This window comes from Vidua chalybeata, chromosome 27, assembly GCF_026979565.1.
Source record: "Vidua chalybeata isolate OUT-0048 chromosome 27, bVidCha1 merged haplotype, whole genome shotgun sequence".
Classification (NCBI taxonomy): domain Eukaryota; kingdom Metazoa; phylum Chordata; class Aves; order Passeriformes; family Viduidae; genus Vidua; species Vidua chalybeata.
In genome coordinates, this window is record NC_071556.1 from 2,053,213 (window position 1) to 2,076,609 (window position 23,397).

A 23,397-nucleotide genomic window follows, 5' to 3' on the forward strand; every position below is an offset into this window, starting at 1 on the left:
TTCTGCAATTGTCCAGCCAGGGCTGTAACAACCAAGACTTTGCCCCTTGTCATTCCCCATCTGTGCTTCTTCCAGCTCCCACCCAGCCACCAACAACGACAGCTGCTGCCCTTGAGCGTTTCACCGTCAACTTCACCATCACCAACCTCCCCTACACTTCTGACCTGGAGAATCCTGACTCGGCCAAGTTCAGAGCTACAAAAAGGGTTATGAACATGCTGGTAGGTGGGCCACCACTGAGCTATCTACTTGACGTCATTGATCTCATCTGCTTGGAAGCAGTGCAGTGGTGGCCATGCCTTAACTGGGAAACCTCTTTCCTTGGCAGCTGGACCGCCTGCTGAAGGAAAGCAGCATTGGCCCTGTTTTCCAAGGATGTGAAACAACTGACTTCAGGTATGGATTGCACCCCAGTGTCCCTTTGAAGGGTCCAGGCACACATAACATGTCTGGGCCTGGGTGGGAGAACACTCATGTTCTCATCTTTTACGGAGGCAGGCCCTTCTCACTAATGCTGTCCTACTGCAGGATGTTCTCCCTGATGCCACTTCCTCTTATAGCTCTCCCTCAAAGCCCATGTTCTCATCTTGGTAGGGTGTAGGCTAAAATTATTTAGTAAACTCTAGCATATTTTTAAATCCTTCCAGGCACTCTCCTTAATCTCAGAGCATTAGTGGAGATGAAGAGCACTATCTGGCCACCAAACACACACACGCTTTGGGAAGGCAGACCAGGCATTTCTACTTAGAAATGGCTATGAAAGCACCAAGACCCAGCCTTAAGGCAGAATGTTCAGAGGAGGATTTCTGAGGGAGGTCTCTGTGTTTTGCAGGCCTGGCAGCCACAGGGACGAGACCCGGGTGGACGCCGTGTGCAGCTACAGCAAGGAGCCCTCGGCTGCGCCTCTGGACAGGGTGGGGCTGTACCACCAAGTGAGCAACAAGACCAGAGGCATCACCCAGCTGGGCCCCTACAGCCTGGACAAGGACAGCCTCTACGTCAACGGTGACAATTTGGATTTCTTTAATTTTCATATTTATCATTTTCTATACTTAAATGATTTCCTATCTTGTCATATTCATTCACTAAGTCTTTTTTTTTTTTAGTATCTTTTGTTCTTTTGTTTGTTCCCTCAGTTGTATCTCTCATTCTTTTTGCTGGGGATGCTTTACAGTGCCTTCTCATACGCTCTACATACGTTTGTAATTTTACCTCCTTCTATGTTTATTTTTAAAATAGTAAAATTAACCTTTTTCATTTATTCTTTCTCTGTTACACTAATTTAAAGTATTCTATTTATGAACGACTCGTAAAATATAGGGATGGATCTCTCAAGGTCAATGAACAGCACTAGAACTTAATCACCACTTGACAAAATCAGGCATAAATTTTCCATATAGAAGTGGTATGATTCCTTGGCCTTAGCAGTGTGGTCGGAACTTGATCATCTTTAAGTTCCCTTCCACCCTAAACCATTCTGTGATTCTAAACTGGATTTACAGAATCCCTCTAAAGATCCCTCGTAAAGGGAGAATGCACTGCTAAGCAAAGCAGCATCTTGCCAACATGGTAATTTGCATTTATGCCTGGACAGTCACCAAATCAGTCTTTCCTAGGAAATGTTTACACATGAGCTCTCAGACATGTTCTGTATTCTAGTGTGTGCCTAACCTTCCCAACTGTAAGGCACTTCCTCAAATCCTGTCTCTTTTTTTCGCCCTCAGGTCATCATGAAGTGCAGCCTGAACTATGTAAGTATTGTTAAAGAGAAATTGAGGGGAGGGAAGATTTTGCTAATTAGCAAAAGCCAAAACAGCAAGTTGGATTAATCAAGCAAGAGCACTGCTGGTCTATAAAATTGTGCTAAGAGAATTTGTGAGCCTGTTAGGGAACCACAGCTTATATAGCCTTGAAGCCACCTAGAATATCTGGGAATTTTACCTAGAGTGTTTCCTCTTGGGATGTTGAACATAAATGGTATTTTCAAGCAATAACTTTCCTTTCTCACTACAGCTGCTGATCAAAGCACCCAACCTCTGGCACCAGCAGTAAAGAACTTCACCCTGAACTTCACAGTAACCAACCTCCAGTTCACTGCAGACCTGCAGAAACCCAGTTCCAGGAGATTCAAGTCAACAGAAAAAGTCATGTACCACTACGTAAGTCTGGCAAACAATGCCCTGTTGGAGCACAGTTCTAACAATATCTCTCATCTTTTACCTTCACCAGGACATTTTGCTTACTTCCATGTTGTTATTCCATTTCCAGGTTGATCCTTTACTCCAAAGGAGCAGCATTGGCCCAGCTTACATCGGCTGCAAAGTAATGGCATTCAGGTAAGGGCATGTCTGGGAAAAATCTCCATTCCCTGCTTCTTAAAATTTCAATTTCTCAGCATCTAACTCATCTCTGGGTATTTTCTTACGTGGTAGCAATGTCTGAGGGGTTTTTCTGGTCCCTCTCTTTGTATACTAGAAGTTAAGATAGATTTCTCAATAATAACTAAACCAATGCCTGATTTCCTAGGTCCACGAAGAACAGGGATGACACAGGAGTAGATGCCATGTGCAGCTGTAGGGATGAGCCTTCAGATCCCAAATTCAACAGAACAACTGTTTACCGTGAGCTGAGCAAAATGACCAATGGCATCACCAAGCTGGGACACTACAGCCTCAACAGCCAGAGCCTCTATGTCAATGGTAATGAGACCTTCTCAAGGCATTTTTCCTAATGAAATTGTGAATTCCCTGTTCCTGGAGGTGTTTAAGGCCATGTGGGATGGAGCTCTGAGCATCCTGGTCTAGTTAAAATTGTCCCTGTCCAGGGCAGAGAGGTGGAACTGAGTGGTCTTTATGGTCCTTTCTGTCTCAAACCATTCTGGGATTCTGTGATGGAATCATGAAACAATTGTGGTTGGAGAAGACCTCTGAGATCAAGTCCAACCTTCAGTGCTGACACAGACTAATTTGAAATCAGAATGAAGAAGATTTAATTCACCTCTCAAAACAGAGAACAAAAATTAGAGGGCAAAACCTTGCCAATAACCAAGTTAAAACCTTAAATTTGGTAACCACAATCCCATAATAAAATCCCCTGTATTTAGTCCTGCTTAGACTTTCTTAGAATATTTTCCCAATAATTTTCCATTTGTTTTTCAGGTTACAATGAACCTCCTTACAGTCCATCCTGTAAGTATATTTAAAACCAAATACAGGTAAAGTCTTCTTAAAGGCAGAAATTGATGTTCTGTCCTGCTGATTTGGCAATGCTTGCAACAATGCAAAATGTTGGAAGGGTGGGATCATCTTCACATGGGTTTTTTCTCTAAGAAACCCAATAACAGCAATGTCTTATGAAGATCCTGTTCTTATTTTATCATTGTCATTTCTGTTCTCTCTTGCAGCAGTAAAAACAACCACCACACAAAGCCCAGGAGCAATCATGGAGCACTTCACCCTGAACTTCACTGTAACCAACCTCATGTTCACCACAGACCTGCAGACACCAAATTCCCGCAAATTCCGGTCCACTGAGAAAATAATGAAACACTACGTAAGTCAAAATTCTGCTGTTTTTCACTGAAATCACCCAGGATTTTGGGGTTCCCATATTCACAAAGACTTTTCCTTGCCAGACTGACTCCCTGCTTCAGAAGAGCAGCATTGGTCCCCATTTCACTGGCTGCAATGTGACGGGATTCAGGTGAGCAATAACCACAGAGATTCATTTGGAACTGCAGCAAATGGATTTCCTTACATTTGACTGACACTTTAATAACTGTTCTCCTTTTTCAAGTAGTTGCTTTCATTATAATAAAGCTTCTACACCACTTTGTATGGTCTTTATCTTACAAAGCTTTTTTATTGTAAAGCCATACCTTGGTGATTTCTGCAGCTTCTCTGAGAACTGCGGGCAGATTTATTTGGAGGGTTTTTTAATTACATCAAAACAAACAAGTAAACAAACACACCCAAAATATTTTAATAACTAACAGAAGCTCCATGATTTTAAATTCCTCAGGCCTGGGAAGAATAGGGATAGCACAGGAGTGGACACCCTCTGCAGCTACGGAAAGGGCTCCCAGGTGCCCAAGTTTAACCCAGCTGAGGTTTACCAAGAGCTGAGGAGAATGACAAGTGGCATCACCAAGTTGGGAATCTACAGCCTGGACAACAAGAGCCTCTATGTCAATGGTGAGTGTTTGATTTTCCCACTCCTCCGGGCACTGGAGCAGTTTGGGACCACCTTAACTCTTAGGGATCACCTCCATGTTAAAAAAGTCACCTTAAGGAGAAGGTGTAGTGTTTTCTGCATAATTTCTCTGTGTAAGATTTAAAATCTTTCCACGTCGACATTTTTGAAGATTTTAATTTCTATATTAGATTGAAGAGTGAACTTAATTTTAGTCTTGACCTCAGTCATTCACCTGCCTGTGAACATTTCACCTGGTTCCTGTCCCACAGTGTTTAATTAAACATTGGCACACACATTTTCTCATTGTAGCCCCGCTCTTCCAAAGCATCCTGTTATGCCTAAGCTTTGTTTATTTAATACATTCACACCCTTGGAGCCTGGTTCTGATGATTCATTCCCAAATCATCCTTTTAATCACCTCCTCTCCACTTCCATTCTCCAAAGTAGATGCTCTATTATATAACTCTTTCTCTTGCATTTCCTTTTCAGGTTACAATGAACCCCTTGAGAGACCCTGTAAGTATTTTGCCAAATTCATTTTGCCACGTTCATTTTGCTAAATTCATTTCAGGGAAAGTTCTCAAAAGGAGAAATGCCCTGAGAAAATCAGAGTGGAAGAGATTATTCAGAGTAGCCTTGAGGTGTGCCGGGATTAGGAATGTTTTGAAAGTGAAAACAGCTTTTTTTTCGTAGGAAATTCCTAATCCTTCTCCCCTTTGATTACAGCCCGGAGCATCACAGCTGCACCAAAACCAACATCCAGGAATTTCACTCTTAACTTCACCTTGACCAACCTCCGCTACACTGCAGACCTGGATGCCCCGAATTCCCGCAGATTCCTTTCCACAGTGAAAGTTATGAACCACTATGTGAGTCTGGCTCTGCTTGTGTCCCTTTTGGGTCATGGTGGTGACCCAAATCCATCTGCTTTAAACTCAGGATGTGATTCCCAGCTCTCAATTGTCCTTTTTTTTTTTTTTTTTTTTTTTTTTGACAGCTTGACCCTCTTTTCAAGAGGAGCAGCATAAGCTCTGCCTACACAGGATGTAAAGCCATGAGATTCAGGTAAGATTTGGAATTCCAGAATCACAGAACCACAGGATGGGTCAGGTTTGAAGGGACCACAGTGGGTCACCTGGTCCCACTTCCCTGCTCCAGCAGGGTCATCCCAGAGAGCACATGGATTGTGTCCAGATGGCTCTGGAATATCTCCACTGAGGAGATTCCACAACTTTTCTGGCCAATTTGTTCTAGCTCCTGGTCACCACACAAGGAAGAAGCTCCTTCTCATGCTCATGAACTTCCTGGGCATCAGTTCCTGCCTTGCTCCTCTTGTCCTATTCCTCATTACCAAAGAGCAGACCCTGGTCCCTGCTCTGAGCCCCCCCTGCAGACACTAAAAATATCTGAAAGAATACTAAAAGTGTCTGAAATACTAAAATACCTAAATATAAACCACCTAAAATACTCCTAAAATTGCAATGAACCATTTCTTTACCCACTCTCACACCTTCAATTCGTGGCTGTTCTGAGGCCAGGAAACAGCAGCCAGTGACACCTCCCTGTCCAGACAGGATCTTTTATTAGCTGGTAAAATCATTTTAGTATCTAAATATCATCACCCCAGTTCTGGAGAGCCTGGTGAAGGATGCAGGAGCCCATTGGCACTGAGGGTTTGGTGTCTGTCCTAAAAACCCCTCAGGAAGTTCTGCCAGCAGAGCAGTGTCCCAAAGAATGCGCGTGACATTTTTCCCCAGGTCTGGGAGGCACAGGGATGACACAAAAGTGGACGCTGTGTGCAGCTACAAGGGCAATGCCAGCCTGGCCAGGTTTGACAGAGAAAAGCTTTACCAGGAGCTGAGCACCATGACAAACAATGTCACCAAGCTGGGCCACTACAGCCTGGACAGGAGCAGCCTGTATGTCGATGGTAAGCATCCATGGGGCTAACAGGAGTTTTGGGATCACCTGGAGATCATTCCTCAACACTGGGGCCTGAGCACTGAGGAACTCTTTGGTTTATTGGTTTTCTTTAAGTTTGACAAAACCAATCATAGAGGATATTGCCATGCTGGAAGCATTTCCATTCCTTAAATCAGACGAATTCCTGGCGAATTTCACTGTTACAGTGTATGATCTAAGCAGGGATGTATCTATATTGTTTTTATGATAGGAACAGATGTAAAAATAAATTAACTGTACCCTTTTTATTTAGATTTCACCCTCACAGACAGAGCTGCCACCAAAAAGCCTTACTTGACTGCAGTCAAACTGGGTTACAGACTGAGCTTTAGAATAGTCAATGAAAACCTCACCAACCCTGATTCCAAGTCTCCAGAATACAGAGCAGCAGTAGAAAGCATCACCAACAAGGTAAGAGGTATTTGAGGATATGTCTGGCTGGTCAGTTTTTGAAGCAATTACCAAAGATTTATGTCTGAATAAAAAAAAAATTAAAAAAAATCAACATTTGGGAACAAAAATTTCTAGAATCTGAAAGATTGGCCTTTGATTCATTTTTGGTTTTAAGTTGTACCTGGTGTGTGTGGTCGCTGCCCATGGCAGGGGACTGGGACTGGAGAATCTTTAAGGTCCTTTCCAACCCAAACCACTCAATGATTCCATGAGGTCTTATAAAATTCTCTCCAGCCAAAAACATGGACTGCAAAATGCCAGAGCTGATCTGTTAAATGAACACACCCCCAGCATTTCACTCTCTCCTCCAGAGGTGCATCCAAGGCCAATCCCTGCTGGCCAATCCCTGCTCAGCACATCCATGATTCATTCCTAGAATCAAACGTTTTCTCTTCAGCACCAATCCAATTTATCAACCTGATAAGGCCCTGATTGGCTGGGTTTTGCTCTCTTTGAGCTGTGGGTCTGTGGGGTTGGGATGTCACTCAGGACACTGCTCTCCCACACTGGCATCCTGGAAGGAATTTCAGGAATTTCAGGAAGGAAACATTCCTAAGGCAGGAATGTTTGCCAGGCTGGAAGTCAGACCCCACCAGCAGAAGGTGCCTATTCCAAAGTAAAACCTAACCCCCATGAAATCCAACCAGCAAAAAATAATCCTGGTGTTTCTCCAGAGCTCAAGTCTCTCCTGCTGGCCCAAAGCCTCCAGCAGAGTGCCCAAACTCATTAATATTTAATGTGACATTTTCATTTCAGATGAATCACTTGTACCGTCAGAGCGACCTGCGGGAGCAGTTCCTGACCTGCAGGATCACTGGGCTGAGGTCTGGGATAAAATCTGATTTTATTTAAATATTCCTACACCCTGGCACTGCTCCCCCGTGGCCAAGTGCCACTGGCCCCTTTGGAATTCCTCCCTTCTGTTCTCCTGTTGGAAACTGATGCCCTAAGGAGGCATTTCCAGACTTCCCAGAATTTGTCAGTTTGGATTTTTTTTGGACCAGGGTTTCTCAGTAAGGGTTTCTGTAAGGCACTCTCAGGTCTCTGAGTATCCCAGGAATTACAGATTCCATCCCTTTACTGGGAGCTGGTGACCCTGTGACCTCTGCACTTTAAAAGTGAGCTGTGATGTCCTGCTCAGGATGGAATGAGGCTTGGACAAGGGCCCCTCCCACACAATGAAAGCTTTAAAAAACCTGAAAGTGCTGCTCTTTCCTTGCATTCATACAAAACAACCTAAATTTGTCCAGAGACGAGGTCAAATTTTAATTCCTGTCCCTGTCCAAAGGAAAAGCCCCAGCCATTATTCCACCACGTTACTTAAAACCACTCAACCTTCACAACAGCAGGAACCCTTCAGGAAACTCCATCTCCCCTGGAGCTTCCTGCACATCCTATTTATCTCCAAACCTCTGTCCCTCTGCCCACAGGCCTGGATCCATAGTGGTCGACTGCCAGTGCTTCTTCCAGCCTGACCCCAAAATCAACAGGGCCGTGGTTGAAAGGACTTTCCAGGACAGGACCTCCAACACCACTGGGCTGTGGCTGGGGAGCAGCTACCAACTGCAGGAATTCTCCGTGGACAGTACGTGCATCAAATCCCTTCCCAATGCCCACAGGGATACCTCACGTTGCCACAGCACACTCAGAATCTCCCAAATTCTGCTCTGTCAGAGCACAGATAAATCTGTTATGGACTCTGAGTTAGGCCATTCAGACATTCAGTCCTCTAGTCATTGATGGCTTAAGGGGTTATCCAATATTAAGATATTCTTCAATATTAAGGTGCTGTTCAAAATTAAATTGTTATTCAAAATTAAGGTATTTTCAGTATTAAAAAAATCAGAAAATTAAGTGTGAACTGCTCACTACAACTTCAACCATCTAGAGCTAAACAGACTTTCAGCTTTTTTTCCCAATGTGAGCATCCCAAAGAAATGAATGGCCTGGAACATTTGGAGTTTCCTCTCAGACCCCAATGAAGCTCAAGTTCTGCCAATCTAAGACTTCGAAGCTGAAAAGCTGCAGTTCATTGCTGCTTGGTAGGAAAGCCTCAGTTTGTCTCTGCTAGAATTTAATTTTTCTCTCCATTTCCAGCCTTGGAACGCTCAGTTGAGGCAGCAACTCACAAGACACCCCTGGAGTCTGGCAAAGAAAACTTTGGATTAAATTTCCGAATCACCAACCTTCCCTACTCGCCTGAACTGCAGGACTCCAGCTCCCAGGTGTACCAAGAGAACAAAGAGAAGATTGAGAAAGAGGTGAAATAAACAGCAATAGCTTGAGCTCCCTGTCCAAAGGATGTGTGAAATTAACTCAGCTTTCCTCAACTCTTCTGTTTCTCCCCATCAGCTCGAGGTATTCAGGAGCAGCCACCTGAAGGACCAATTTGTTGGCTGCACTGTGGAGAGCTTTGGGTATGTCCAGTGCTTTTTGAAGTCCCAAAAAGAGCAGTTCAGGAAGACATTTAGGGTGTCCACCCCTCCCTGCCAACCCCTGTGCCCCCAGTGACACATGGGAGTCACTTCATTCTCCTTCAGTCACTTTTGCCTTTACCACAAAAGGTTTCTGTCCAAACAGAGCTGGTTTTGTTTCGGTGCTTGCAGAGCAACAAGCAAGCATGAACAACCCCATGGCAGAGCAAACACGTTCATTCTCTCATTTAACGTGTTCAAATAAGCTCAAATTCCACTGACACGCGGCACTGACCACACAATTGACCAGCCTGAGGACAAAATCTGCCTGTCTGAGGGTCCTCCAACTACTCTTCGGAGGAACAAAGCAGCAGAGTAGATTTAAGTTTTAGAAATAGAGCTGAGAAATAGAGTTGATTTTCCTCTTAGAAATAGAGCTGGTTTGCCTCTTAAAAATGCCTTGCTGGGGATTAAATCAGGGCATGCATTTCAGAAGGTTGCAGGAGTTCCTGTCTCACCCAGAACAAGCTGCTAAAAGTGACCCCATCCCAATAAAACACCTCTGGGACATCTGCAAACCTGAGACTCCAAATCCCTCTCCCTGCTCTACTCAGCTCTGTTCCATTTTCTCTCCTCTCTGCCTGTCACCCTCCAGGCCTGTCCATGGCAAAGGACACACAGAGGTTGCCTCAACCTGCAAGTTCACCCTGGATCCCCTCTCAGGGGCTTTGCAAGAGCAGGAGGTGTTTGAGGAGCTGAAACTCCTGACCCAGGGCTTCACCAGGCTGGGCCCCAGCTACAAGCTGGAGGAGCAGGGTCTGGTGGTGGAAGGTGAGAGCTCCTAGAGGGACATTTTAGGGAATTCTGCCTAATTTTGTTTAAATCAGCTCCAGAGTTCCATTCCTCATCTGTCCCACTCCTCATTTCCAGGTTACTCTCCACTGAAGACAGATGAAACAGAGTCCAAAAGATCTGGTAGGTGTTTTTTTGGCAAGGATTGACCTGACAGCCACTGAATACTTGAGCTCTAATAAGTAATTGAACCCTGATAAATACTTCAGATGTAATAAATTACCATCAGATATCTTGGAATGGGACTAAACCCACAGAAAAGACCAAAAATCCAAGGCTCTTGGTAGCAAACAGCAGGTGCCACCAGCCTGAGGGAAATGGAATTGAAGGACAGGCAAAAGCAGCAGTTTTGGGAACTGTTTGAAAACTCTGGCACAAATAACTTTGATAACTGCAGTATTTCTTAAAAAAGACCAGACCAGATATGGTTTAGCTTAGCTACAACCCCAGAACCAACAGCAAACAGGAGAGAGAAGAAAAATACCCTGAACTGTTACTTTCCCATGCACCACAAACACTCTGGTAAAACAACTACAGCTCTTGCTGACACCCTGATCCCTGTCCCTGTCCCCAGAGGAGTCCAGAAGCAGTTAAGACAGAATTTTGTCACTCTGAACATCCCAGACCTTTGTCACTCTGAACATCCCTGGAACTGCTGGGGTCATTCTGCTCCCTCCAGTGGCATTTAAGGTTGTGGATCCCTGAACCCTCACTCCATTTCCCCAAATTTCTGGAATTTGCCCTGACCTACAGGGTGTTCAGCACTTCTGAATTTTGCCAGGGTGAGATCTCCCTCTCACAATCCCACATGGAAGAGTCTCTAAACCTGACATGCTCCTTTTTTTTTTCCCTTTTCAGAGCTTCAGTTCTGGGCCATCATCCTCATCTGCCTTTTCACCCTGCTGGGCTTTGTCCTCCTCCTCTTGTTGTGCTTCCTGGTGAGTGTCACCTTTGCTGTCCCACCTGTCCCTTGACTCCTGCAGAGCCACAGGAAGGACATCCAGCCACATTCCCAAGGATCCCAGAGGGAGCAGTGCCTGGAAACAGCAAAAACCACCCCAAATCCTTCATTCCCTGCCAGCTCTTCCAAGCACTGGGGATGGGGAAGGGAATTTAGAGTCAGCTGAGCAGATTTTTAGAAAAGGAAGCAGAATTTTCCTTCTAGAAAAGCAGCAGGATTGTGGCTGGCACTGGGTTTTTGCAGAGGGAAAAAACACAAACCCAAAGGTGAGGCCAACACCAGGAATTAGGGAATCCACAGGTGGAAAAAGGGAATCCACAGGTGGAAAAAGGGAATCCTCTGCAGCATTTCCTAAACCTCTTCCCTGTCCAAACACCTGCAGGATGAACAGGTTCCAGGTGAGGGAGTGCCAAACCCAACATTTTTAACAGCCTGTGGGAATCACACTGAGAATTTTGTGCTCTTTAACTACAATAAATAGAAATTATTAATTATTTCAGTGCTCTTTAACTTCAGACTGCTGCAGCCTGGCAGGGCCATGCTCCAGCTGCAAATCCTTGGAAAAGGCAGAGCAGGTCCTCTTCCCACCTCTGGTGGTGCTTTGATGGGGAACAACACCTCAAAAGCACTGCTTGAAAACATTGCTTTGCACCAGCTGAGGAGAAGAGCTAAATCTACAGAGAGCAGGGAGGTTCAGGAGACAAAATTACAGCCAGCAGGATTTAGGAGAGGAAACCCCTCTGCTGCAGAGCTGCCTCACAGCTTTAGGCATTTGGGGATTTTTATTCCCAAAATCCCTCCCTTCCCATCAGACAACGTGATCTGGGGACACCTAATGGTGGGCAGAGCATGGATTCAATTTTTTTTTGCCATTAATTTTGGTCTTTTTGCCATTAATTTTGTTCTTTTCCCATTAATTTTTGTTCTTTTTCCCACCAGGTCCTCTCCTGCCTGAGGAGAAAGTCCCACCTGTACCAGGTGCAGCAGGGCCTGTATGGGCTGTACTTCCCCCACCTGAGCACAGGGAAGGTTCACTGACACCTCAGCTTGGTCTTCCCAGACCTTTTCGTCCACTGATGAAGGAAAAATAGCTATAAAACCTAGAAAATATTTCTTTTATAAATTATTTCAGCATTTTCTCTCACCTTGAGACCAATCTTTGCACTATTGCCATGATTCTTTCATACTCCAGGAAACTGCCAACAGTGCAGGTGCTTAGGAAAATACTTTTTTTTAAGCACTGCAGTGTTTTATATAAATATAAATTTTTATATAAATATTACACAACCAAAGGAAAATAAAAACTACCAGGAGCTGCAGTTTGCAAAGCCCTTCAGTGTTAATGTCAGTTTTCTGAAAAAGGCTTAAAATTATACTAATTTAGAGATTTTTGGGGACTGACTGTTGTAGACTTAGAAATCCCACCTAGATTTTAGCTTTTTCACCACTGAGCTTGAAAAATGTAAATACCTTAAATTAATTATTTCATCTATTTATAATTATGACATTATGATGTAAAGAGACCTTGTTAAATCTGAGTGTGGCACAGCCAGGCTGTGTTTGTTCAGATTGCTGCTGATTTCAGTTCAATAAATGCCACGTTTTACTGCCATGAAGTTGTGTTTCCTCTGTAGCAGCATTTTTATCATCCCAAATGAGAAACTCTGCAGAAATCCCGGAGGTTTTGCTCCTCAGCTCCCATCCCACAGCACAGGATCTGTTTTGAGAGTTCAGCACCTTTTCCTGCCCCTCTCACCCAGCCAGAATTGCCCCCAAGCCCCCAATTCCCGCCCCAATTTCCTGCCCAGCACAGGACTTGGGGCTGTTCCTCTGCAATTATTTGATCCTATCATTAAATGAACTCCCTTAAAGTGAAAGCATTCAATCAGAATTAACAAACCCACGATTAGTCATTAATCCTCCCACTGCAGGCAATGTTTCCAGGCAACCAAAGCGGGTTTTGCTTTCAAAGCCAAGCTCCTCCAGGGCAGGTCCAACCAGTTCACCCCCAGCTCAGAGTTCCCTGCAGAGGATTAGGATCTGTTTGCTCGCTCCAACAAAGGGCTTGAGGCACCAATTATGTCAGCAAACATCGATTAAAAGCTCTCAGAGCTCTTGCAAAACACCTCTGCAGTGTCCCTGGCACCCTGAGTGTCCTGAGCGTGGCTGCCACCCTGTGACAGGGACCTTGGGAGGGGGAAGGAATTCCCAGCTCCCAGTCTGGCCAAGAAAAGCTGAGTGACCGAGCAGGGCTGTGTCACCCTGTTCTTTTGAGAGTTTAAAAGTTCTTCTAAAAGCTTCTTATGCCTCCTGATGTTTACATATGTCTACTGAATTTTTTCACACTCTTCATATAAACAATGATTGTTTTGCATTCTTATTTGTGGGAGGAGAGAATTGATGGACTGTTGGTTTGACCAGTGTGGTTGGAGAGGTGGTAATTTCACCCTCCCATCCACTGTCACTTTTACTATTCTGTATATAATGGAGTTAGAAAATAAAGTTTGCTTTTTTGGTTCTTTTTCTTTCCTTTTACATCTAACCTGCTTGTGTGAGTTATTTCGTGTCGTAGTGTGATAGGGCTGAGAATCATAAAATACTGGAAGATTTTATGAGAAAATCATAAGAATCATAAAATCCTGGAAGGGACCCTCAGGGATCATCAGCCCAGCCCTGTCCCTGCACAATCCCCACCAAGCCCACCCTGAGCATCCCTGAGAGCGCTGGCCAAACGCTCCTGGAGCTCTGGCAGCCTCGGGGCCGGGACCATTCCCTGGGGAGCCTGGGCAGTGCCAGCAGCCTCGGGGGGAAGAACCTTTCCCTGACCTCCATGCCAAGCCCTGGCACAGCTTTGTGCCATCAGAGCAGCAGCTCCTGCCTTGGCAGCCCTGGCTCTTCAGCTGACTGTCCCTGTTGTGCCTCAGTTTCCTTCCCCCTAGTTCCTCTCTCCCTGGGGAGTCTCTCACTCCCAAAAAGCCACGAGTGAAGCCAACAGTAGAGATGAGAAGCTGTCTCACACTGGGAGAGTTGGAAGGGCCTCAGCAACTGCCCCCCTTCAGGGAGTCACACTCTCAGACACCTCTGCCACCTCCTGCTCTCAGCACCACTTCCCAGGGCCACAATTCCATCCTGCCCCACCTTTCATGGAGAGAACAGGGGTGACCAGAGCTGCTTGTCCAGAGCAGGGTCCAGACCACCCAGGCCAGCTGGGATTTACAGCTCCATAGGCAAGAGCTCATCCTTCCTGCTCACCCCCCTCAGTCCTTCCTCTAAATAGTTAATTAATCTAATTGCATCTCCTCAGCATTTCTCCATTGGGAGCCTCATCCTGGGGCAGCCAGGGGATCTCCACTGTGCCCAGCCAGGAATTTAATTTGGGAACTGGTTGTTTTAGCAGCAAATGCATCATTTTGTCGGTGGCAATCTCTGAATTTACCGGCATGCTTTGGTGTCCCCTGCAGGGTTTGGTGTCACCTCCCATGGCTTGGTGTCACCTCCATGGCTTGGTGCCACCTCCATGGCTTGATATCACCTGCAGGGTTTGGTGTCCCCTGCAGGGTTTGGTGTCACCTCCCATGGCTTGGTGTCACCTGCATGACTTGGTGCCACCTGCAGAGTTTGGTGTCCCCTGCAGAGTTTGGTGTCACCTGCATGGCTTGGTGTCCCCTGCAGGGTTTGGTGTCACCTCCCATGGCTTGGTGCCACCTGCAGAGTTTGGTGTCCCCTGCAGAGTTTGGTGTCCCCTGCAGGGTTTGGTGCCACCTTGTAGGGTTTGGTGTCCCCTGCAGGGTTTGGTGCCACCTCCACGATGCCAACAGCCCAAGGGACACCTACCTGTGCTGAGCCAGGGCAGCTCAGCCATGCCAATCCCCCAGCAAGGTGACACCTGTGGCTCAGGGCAGGGCCACGTGGTGGCAGCTGGTGGTCAGTGCAGCCCCCGGACAGTGTCCAGCAGGAAATCACGGGACGTGCTGCTCCCTGCAGGGAGTGAGTCCCCTCTGGGGCAGGGCAGAGGTGCCCCCAGGGACCCCCCAACACCGGGGTTGCCAGGGCAGGGCTTCCACGGACCCAGGTGATGTCACAGAGCCCTTGGGGACGCCCCAGTCCCAGTGGGTTCCATGGGGGATTCCAACCCCATGGGATGTGTTCCTGCCCCAGGGAATTGTGCTGCCCCCGGCCCTGCAGGGACACTGGGATGGGGCTCCCCAGTCCCTGCCCTGCTCCAGTGGCCCCAGGACCACGCAGGCTCTGGGATGACCCTGGCAGCACCACAGCAGCAGGACACCTCTCCCAGAGCATGGGAAGCATCCCCAGAGCTGGCCCAGGAGCCAGGAAAGGCCCTGCCAGGAGCTGGGCACTGCAGGGAATGTGGCAGGGCCGTGGGATGAGGCAGGGGTGTCACAGGGACAGGGCAGGGCGCAGAGGGGAGGCTGCAGGAATGTGGGAGGGATGCAGGACGGAGGCCAGAGGGATGCAGGGAGGAGGGGTCAGGGGTGCTGGAGGCATCTGGCAGGACACGTTCCCAGGGATTTCTGACCAGCAAAGAGTGTTTCATTCTCAAATAGACTCCAAGCAGTCACTTAATTTCCCCTGAAACTTCCAGAGAAAAGCAGTTCATCTCTCCTTACAAAGCCAGCCCCAGTCTGAGCCCTCCGGAGGAAGCAGCAGCTCTTGGGATCCCCCAGAGCCACAGCCAGCCCCACACAGCCCCTGGTGCTGCCTGCCCAGGGCTGTCCCCGTGGCTGAGCTGTGGCACCGTGTCACACAAACCACGGCCCCGTGGAGCAAAGAGCTGCAATTTATTTCCTGTGAGCTGCACGGGGAGCCACGGGGTGGGACCAGGCACACGCCGCGGTGTTACTGCACATCCCTGGTGTCAGCTGAGGAGTCACACCTTTGTTTTTCAGGCTCTTCCTTTGTCTGGTAAAGGCTTATCATGGTCAGGGCTCTTCTGGTCATCCCTGCCGTGACCACAGCCCTGAGCGGGCACAGCTGCACTGCTGCATTTACACCACAGCTGGCACAGCTGCAGCCCCACAAATCCCCTTTTTCCTTCAGCTGCTGCTGCAGCAGCTCCTTTCCCTGCGGATCCACCCCCAGCACCCCGTGGGGATGGAGGCAGGAGCAGGGAGTTCATCTCTGCTTTCTCCTCTCCATCCCCACGAGCTGGGAGTGCCCTTGGAGCAGCTGCTCTGCCCACTCTGTTACATCCCCTGAGGGTGCCTGGGCACTGCCACCCCTGCAGGTGATCAAACACCTCCACCACCTCTTTATCTTGCCTTTCCCGTGCAGGAGGATGGCTCCTTTGAGTATTTGGGAAGAGGTTTCACGGCAGCAGTGATTGCCACGGGGCTTTTGGGGACTGAATTAAAGCAGAGTCAGAGCCCTCCCAGACCTCTGTGCCCTGTGCCCTGTGCCCTGTGCCCTGTGCCAGCACTGGGGCAGAATCTGTGCTAAAACCTGCACAGAAACACAGAATCACAGAATCACAAGGTTGGAAGAGACCTTCAAAATCATTCAGTCCAACCCCTTCCCTAACACCTCAACTAAACCCTGGCACTGAGTGCCATAACACCCACCTGGTGCTCTGTGGAGTCTTAACTTCTTTTTGCAAGGGTGAGGATTAAATGCCCGAGATGGTATTTCTTGTTGGGACTCAGAGGTTTATTTGTTCTTATCCATGTCACAGTCTCACAAACCCTGAGTTCTGCAGCACTTCACTCCAACAAACTGAAAATAGAGCCCCATCTCTCTCTCTACAAGGCCTTTTAAGGATAAACTGTCCAATTAAGCAATGACACCTGAATTATTTTTACTTTTAACTCCATAACCAATCACCCATGGCCTGCAATGCAGACTTTTTATTCAATTACACAAAACCACCCAAACCCATGGAGGAGAGAAGGAGAATATGAATAAGAAGGACCAGCCTCCGCCCTAAAACCTCCATCTTGCTTTATATATATTACTGTATTCTAAAACCTTCAACTCTAAGTTTCCCACCCTGTGACATTCCACACTTCTATTCAAACTCCACACCCACAATCCCAGCTCTACCATTCAGTTTTGGAAGCTTCTCCACAGCCTCAGGTCAATGCAGTGTTCTCCTGGGGGTCAGTGCCTGGCAGCACAGAAAGTCTGGAATCCTCAGCAGCCAGGGTTCCCACAGTGCTCTGGGTCCCTGCACATCAATGGGTGACATTGTGCAGATGGGAATTTGGGGACAAGGGCACAGCCCAGCAGGATGCCAGGGGCTGGTGCTCAGGTTCCCATCAGGGACAGCAGCACCTCTGCGCTGCAGGGATCGCTCCGGCTCCGAGCTGGCAGCAGCTCCCAGGTTACCCCCAGCCCTTTTTGGCGATAAAAAGCAAACACACCCTAAACACATCCCCCTGCAGCACCTCCTGGCCCAGAGCTGCAGGGCCCAGGGCACTCTTGGTGCTCAGAGCCCTTCACTCCTCGCTCACAGAAACATTGGGTGTGCTTTTAGTGGGATGGAAACCCCCTGATCCAACAGGGATGGGAGGGAGCAGGGAGAAAAGCATGGTGTGATTTTTGAGGTCACTCAAAACATTGAGGTAATTCAGTGGAAAGTCTTTTTCTGCTGTAATCTTGCTCTCCATGCCAGGTTGTTGCTGCTGTATTAGAGAAAGGCAGCGCGTGTGGGAGGTGTGAATTAATGTTACCGCACTGGGAAGGTGGTGACGACCAAAGATCTCACAATGATGCACATCAGGCTCCCTCCTCGACAGGGCTGTGAGCGAGTGCAGTGGAAAAAAAGGGGCATAATTGGTCTTTTAAGAAAGAGCTGTGAGACACCGGCGTCAGCAGATGCTATTTCAGAGCACAGGCACTCACCTCCTTTCTCCCAGGAAAAGTGTTAACCTTTAAATGCAGCCTTTCCACTCCCTTCCCTTTCACTCACAGACTCTGGGGCTCTTTTTCTCTTCCTGTGAAGTTGTGCAGAATTTTGGGCCTCAAACACAATTCCCCTCTTCTCTTCCATGCTGAAATTCTAGATTTCACAGTGGTGCACAGCAAAAAGGATTACTTTGCCCCTGTTCCTTCAAGGCACGGCATAAATAATGCAACAGCATTTCCATTCCCTTCTGGATTTGTGTTTTGCTCTTCCTTTTTCTCCTCATTTTCAAGGTCTTTTTCCTCCCCCTGCTCCCCACTTGCCAAAATCACTCGAGGTTCCCCATTGAGAGCCCGTGGTTGTCATGTGTCAGGAGCTGCTCCGTCCACACCCCCCACAGCCCTTCCCTGTGCTGCCAAAAGCTTTTCCAGCAGCAAAATCTCCCTGTGGCACCCAGGATTTGGACATCAGCCTCATTTCTTGTCCTTCCTGGGCCAATTCACCTGGAGATGTGGCTGGAGCTGAAGCTCCCCGGCTCTGGTGCCAAGGGGAGCTGGTCAGGAGCAGCTCTGATCTCTGTGGAGAGCAGGGACAGGAGCCCAGGAAGGGCTGGAGCTGTGCCAGGGCTTGGCATGGAGCTCAGGGAAAGGTTCTTCCCCCCGAGGCTGCTGGCACTGCCCAGGCTCCCCAGGGAATGGTCCCGGCCCCGAGGCTGCCAGAGCTCCAGGAGCGTTTGGCCAGCGCTCTCAGGGATGCTCAGGGTGGGCTTGGTGGGGTGCCTGTGCAGGGACAGGGGCTGGGCTGATGATCCTTGAGGGTCCCTTCCAGCTCAGGATATTCTGGGATTCTTCCCCAGTGTTCCCAGTTCAGGTGCTCAGGCAGGTCTGGAGAACAAGGGCTCCCACAGGCTGTCCTGTCCAGGAAAGTTTGCACATGTCTTCAGCATTCTCAACAGCCCACAAAAAATCACCTTTGGGCACCTGCAGGGTTAAATCTCTTGGGGTTGAACCACTGGGCCACAGGGTTCTCCCAGTCAGGCTCCAGCACCAGCTGGGGATGGCTACTGGGAGCCCCTGCCCCAATTTTCCACCCCACCAGAGCATCCCTGTGCAGGGGAAATGAAAGTTCCTTTGCACATCCTGTACCCAACCTGCAGCAATTCAGGAGAAGTGGGACGAGCCTGAGCCTCCTCCTGCATCCAGCAGCTCCCCAGAGCCAGGCAGGACCGGGGGGCTGAGCCTGGGGAAGGACAAGAGGTGCTGGGGGAAGGTGGAGAAAACCCCAGGTGGAGGATCCCTGTGTGATAGATGAGTAAATCAATATGTGACTCACAATTAAAAGGCAAATATCCTGTAGATATGTTAAGAGAGGTTTTATAGTTTTATAGTTGTGTTTTACCCCCCTTGTGTTGTTATCAGGGGGTGACCTGGGTTTGGGACATTTGGGAGGGTCGGTTGTTACTATGGCAGCACCTGACCTCCAATCGAGATTTAAGGCAGTGATCTCCACCCCCGGACAGAGAAGGAGGAGCCGATGGACAGAACTTCGGGAGGGGCCAAAGGGTTAAAAGACAAAACCTCCATTGTGTGGGTGAGCCCATGGTGGGAAAAATCCTCTGCTCCTGGTGCCGTAATATTTTCTCTATTCAGTCTTCTGCTGAATTTTTGATAAGGTTTTAATAAACCTGTTAAATTTTTGGAAGTGAGTATCATTTCTCACACCAGGGATACTGAAGGGAATTGTGCAACTTCTCACATCCCAACTCTGCTTCCCGAGGGAGGAGCAGGGGTGGAGGGGAATGTGCAACCCCCCCAAGCCAGCTCCTCATCCTCCCACTCCCACTCTCAGGGCATCCAGCTCCCTGTTTATTTGGAATAAGAGGATTTAGTGATTAAATTGCCTTTTAATGCTGAAGTTGCAGCTTCTGCTTCAAAGGCATTAAGAACAAAAATAGTTTTTTTCTGATGAAAGTGCCTGACTCACTGAGAGTTCTCAACTGCTGCTTTAGGGCCAAGTGTCTCGGAAAATGAGAGAGGAAGCTGCTGTGAGAGGCTCAGCTCTCAGCACTTGTCACCAAATGTCCCCAAAGACTCCCCTGTGCCACACAATGGATCAATCCCCAGCTCTTCAGGATCTGGGTCAAAAAGATTATTAAAAATGAAATCATTTCAATCTTACAGTGTTTGATTTCATAGCCCCAGGCAGGGCACAGCATCAATACTTGCCCCCTAAATCCAGCTCAGCTTCTGAACTTTGGCAGCCAAGGCTGAACAGCAGCGCCCTGCACGGGGCACCCGGGCTTGGAGTGAGATTCAGAAATGAAATAATAATAAATAATAAATGGTACTAAATTAAACCAAAGCCCAGAGTGTTTACAGGAGGCAAATCCCATCTCCCAGGTGACATCCAAGCTGTGGGGATGTGGTCAGTGAGGTGCTGACAGGTCCCACCTTAGCACCTCCCCAGGGCGGCCACACTCAACATCCTCTGAGCACCACCAGCATCTTCCAACCACTGAGAAAACAACACCTTTTAACTGAAATCTCCCAAATTCTGCCCAGTTTGGCAGGGAGAGTCCTTGTTCCCACATTGAGGGGCTCAGGAACTTCAGCCCTGTGGTTGTGCTGCTCCCGCAATGAATCATCCAGTGACAGACCTGTGGCCACTGGGGCTCTTTTTCTTTTCCTGTGAAGTTGTGCAGAATTTCAGGGCTCAAACCCAACTCCCCCACTTCTCTTCCACGCTGAAATTTTAGATTTTGCAAAAAGGATTATTTTACTGCTGTTTCTTCAAGGCATGGCATAAATAATGCAACAGCATTTCCATCCCCTTCTGGATTTTGTGTTATGCTCTTCATTTTCCTCCTCATTTTCAAGCTTTTTTTTTACCCACAACTCTCAAACACTGAGGAATTCAGGAAGGTTGTTTATGCCACAGGAAAATACACAAACAAGTAGGAAAATTGCCTGGGTTGTATTAAAACTTTCTAATTTTGTCTAATTTGTGGAACCAGGTCAGAGTGGGGATGAGTCCTGATGCCCTTCAGCTGTGTCTCCCTCCCATGGATGCATTCCCATTTGCTCCAAGGAGACAGTGGGAATTAGGGAATTAATAAAATCATGCCAGCCAGCTCCAAACATTTCCTAGAAAGGTTATTTTACTGCGGAAAAAAAAACAAAAACAATTTTTTTTTCAAGTAAATTCCAGTACAGAGATTCCTCTCCTTTCATTTTGGTCACAGAAATAAGAACCAAAAGTGCAACTTAAAATCTAAACCCTTGACATTTAGCGGGGTGGAGGGAGGGAAATGCTGGCAATAAGAAAAGCAGGATCAGATCATGCCTCTTTCACCTGCCAGGGAGGAAAAAAGGAATTCCCTGAGCAGCTGTAATTGCTGAGGGGCAGGAAAACTTCCCGGGAAAAATCTTCCTGCCCTTCAGCTTGGGAGCAAAGAGAGCAGAGGCAGCACATCTGGAGCTGGGGGTGACCAGGAGGCCACATCTGGATGGCTGCTCTGACATCCTGTGGCTGCATTCCGGAGGAAATCTGAGGGGATCAATAAAAGCCTTAATTTCTTTCCTCTGATCTCTGCCAGAAGAGGAACCTCCGGCAGCTGAAGCAGCAACTTTGTGTCAGCAGAAAATATTCAGATTTCTGACCAGGTCAGATTGGGGATGAGTCCTGGTGCCCCTCAGCTGTGTCCCCATGGATGCATTCCCATTTGCTTCAGGGAGAGAGTGGGAATTAGGGAATTAATAAAATCATGCCAGCCAGCTCCAAACATTTCCTAGAAAGGTTATTTTATCATGAAAAAAAAACCAAAAAAACCAAAAAAACAACAATTTTTTCAAGTAAATCCCAGTACAGAGATTCCTCTGTGTCAGCAGAGATTTCCTGTATACAGAGATTTCCTTCCCTCATGGGAACCAAACAGAGATGGCAGAGCAGAGGGAAGCTCAGGGCATCCCAGCCATGACAAGGGACAATCCTGGAGCTCAAATTCCTGACCAGCAGAGCCTCCTCTGCAGGGTTTGGGGCTGTGGGGAACATGGGGAGGGAGTCTCAGAGACACAACAAACTCCTCACACCTCTTGCCACTGCTTCATCTGTAAGGAAAAATCTTTCCCTCTGCCTGGGCAGCACTTCCCTCTCTCCCAGGGTGCAGAGAATCCAGCTGGACTTCCCAAAAGCTGGGCTTTGTTGGGCCAGAGCAGCACTTGCACACAGAAAAGTTGGAAGGGACCTTAAAGTTCATCCAGATGCAACCCCCAAGCATCCAATATTGTCCCCCAGACCTCTGTGACCCTTCCAGCTGTGCACCAGATGTGTGGGGGGTGTTGATCTCTGCATGCACCAGGGCTGAGCCAGCCCCGGAGCTCTGGGTCTGTGCAAAGGGAGGGATAAACCAGCAGGAAGAGCAGACAATTCTCAGGTTTAAACACAGTAAACTGAGAATTCTGGGGAGACTGAGGAGATTTTTACCCAGAAAAGTGACAGTTGGAGTTGTAGGTAGACTTGGTTCACATTTCAGGCCAAGCCATCAATAATTGAGGGAGTTTGGGCAGGAAAAAAGCAGAAAATAAAACCCACACAACCCTGAGTGAGGTCTGGGGAGTTCAGCACAGCTCTGCCACAGCCTCCTGCAAAACAAAGAGGAGGAAAGTCAGGAAAAAACCACTCGTGAGCAGGGCACTGGGGCTGTGTCTGCTCCAGCGAGCCAGGGCTGCACCAGGCCTGTGGAGGACTTGGGATGGAGACACTTGGGCCACTTTGTGAGAGTTTTGGGGACTGGGGTTGAGCTGGGAGCAGTTTTTAGCTGTTCCTTTGCCCCACCCAGCCCGAACACCTCCCAGCTGTGACAATTTTAATACCTGAAAAGAACAAAATCAGAACCAGGCCAGCTCAATTCACCCTGGAGTGCTGCTCTCTGAACAGTTTTGAGGTCAGGGAGTTGCCAAACCTCCCCTGTGCCCTCTGATGTTTTAACACTTGCCAGGTTTGAGTCAAGCTGTGAGAAATGAGAGCTTGTGGTCTTCAGGAGAACTGAGACCACAAACCTGGCATGAACAACTTGGTTGCAGCATTCAGCAGGTTCCTGGAGAAATCTCTCTGTTTCTCTTTGTTTTCTGCAACAGCAACTGGAACTTATAAGATGTGATAAGAGAAAGATCGAAGCTGGAAGGCAGCTCCATAAATCTGAGTGTCCTGAGCTCAAAATAGCCCAAATAATCCCTTCATCCCAACACCTGGCTGGGAATTACTGCACATGGACAAGGATTTTGGGGGGAAATAAGGAATTTAGGCAGCAACTCCCAGCTTTTTGCACCAAATTGCAAAATCTGCTTTTTCCTTTTTGCCAGCCAAAGGATGGAGCAGCAGTTGAGGGGACACAGGAGGCTGAGGTCACCCCAGGGGATGGTCAGGAGTTGTCTCCAGACCATTTCCCCAGCTCTGTCCCAGCCTGACCCTGCTGTGGAAGAACGGATGGACCTCACAGACATTTTGAGGTTTATCATCACAAAATCTCCACTGGATAAATCAGGCCAAGAATTCCATGGTCAAGCACATCTCTAGCCCTGGATGTCCAACAGGCACCAAAACATTGTCCTGTGCAATTTCCTCTGCACCCAGCAGCTCCTGAGGTGCTGATCCTCAAGTTCTGTCCCTTCCAAAAGGGAGATGTGGGTGGGCATGAAAATCCC

The 23,397-nt window shown here is 47.8% G+C and overlaps 1 protein-coding gene across 1 annotated transcript in view; it reads left to right on the forward strand.

The window, feature by feature from the left end:
- LOC128800796 (mucin-16-like) overlaps positions 1-12,442 on the forward strand; it is a 54,462-nt gene extending 42,020 nt beyond the window's left edge. Inside the window, 24 exon segments of the mRNA XM_053966248.1 lie at positions 76-221; positions 329-396; positions 833-1,005; positions 1,725-1,751; positions 2,014-2,159; positions 2,269-2,336; positions 2,527-2,699; positions 3,159-3,188; positions 3,404-3,552; positions 3,635-3,702; positions 4,021-4,193; positions 4,684-4,710; positions 4,921-5,063; positions 5,192-5,259; positions 5,952-6,124; positions 6,410-6,567; positions 7,366-7,433; positions 8,040-8,194; positions 8,707-8,870; positions 8,962-9,026; positions 9,679-9,854; positions 9,954-9,998; positions 10,734-10,813; positions 11,776-12,442. Coding sequence (XP_053822223.1) covers positions 76-221; positions 329-396; positions 833-1,005; positions 1,725-1,751; positions 2,014-2,159; positions 2,269-2,336; positions 2,527-2,699; positions 3,159-3,188; positions 3,404-3,552; positions 3,635-3,702; positions 4,021-4,193; positions 4,684-4,710; positions 4,921-5,063; positions 5,192-5,259; positions 5,952-6,124; positions 6,410-6,567; positions 7,366-7,433; positions 8,040-8,194; positions 8,707-8,870; positions 8,962-9,026; positions 9,679-9,854; positions 9,954-9,998; positions 10,734-10,813; positions 11,776-11,874 — 2,642 coding nt within the window. The 3' untranslated portion in view covers positions 11,875-12,442.
- The last annotated feature ends 10,955 nt before the right edge of the window (positions 12,443-23,397 follow it).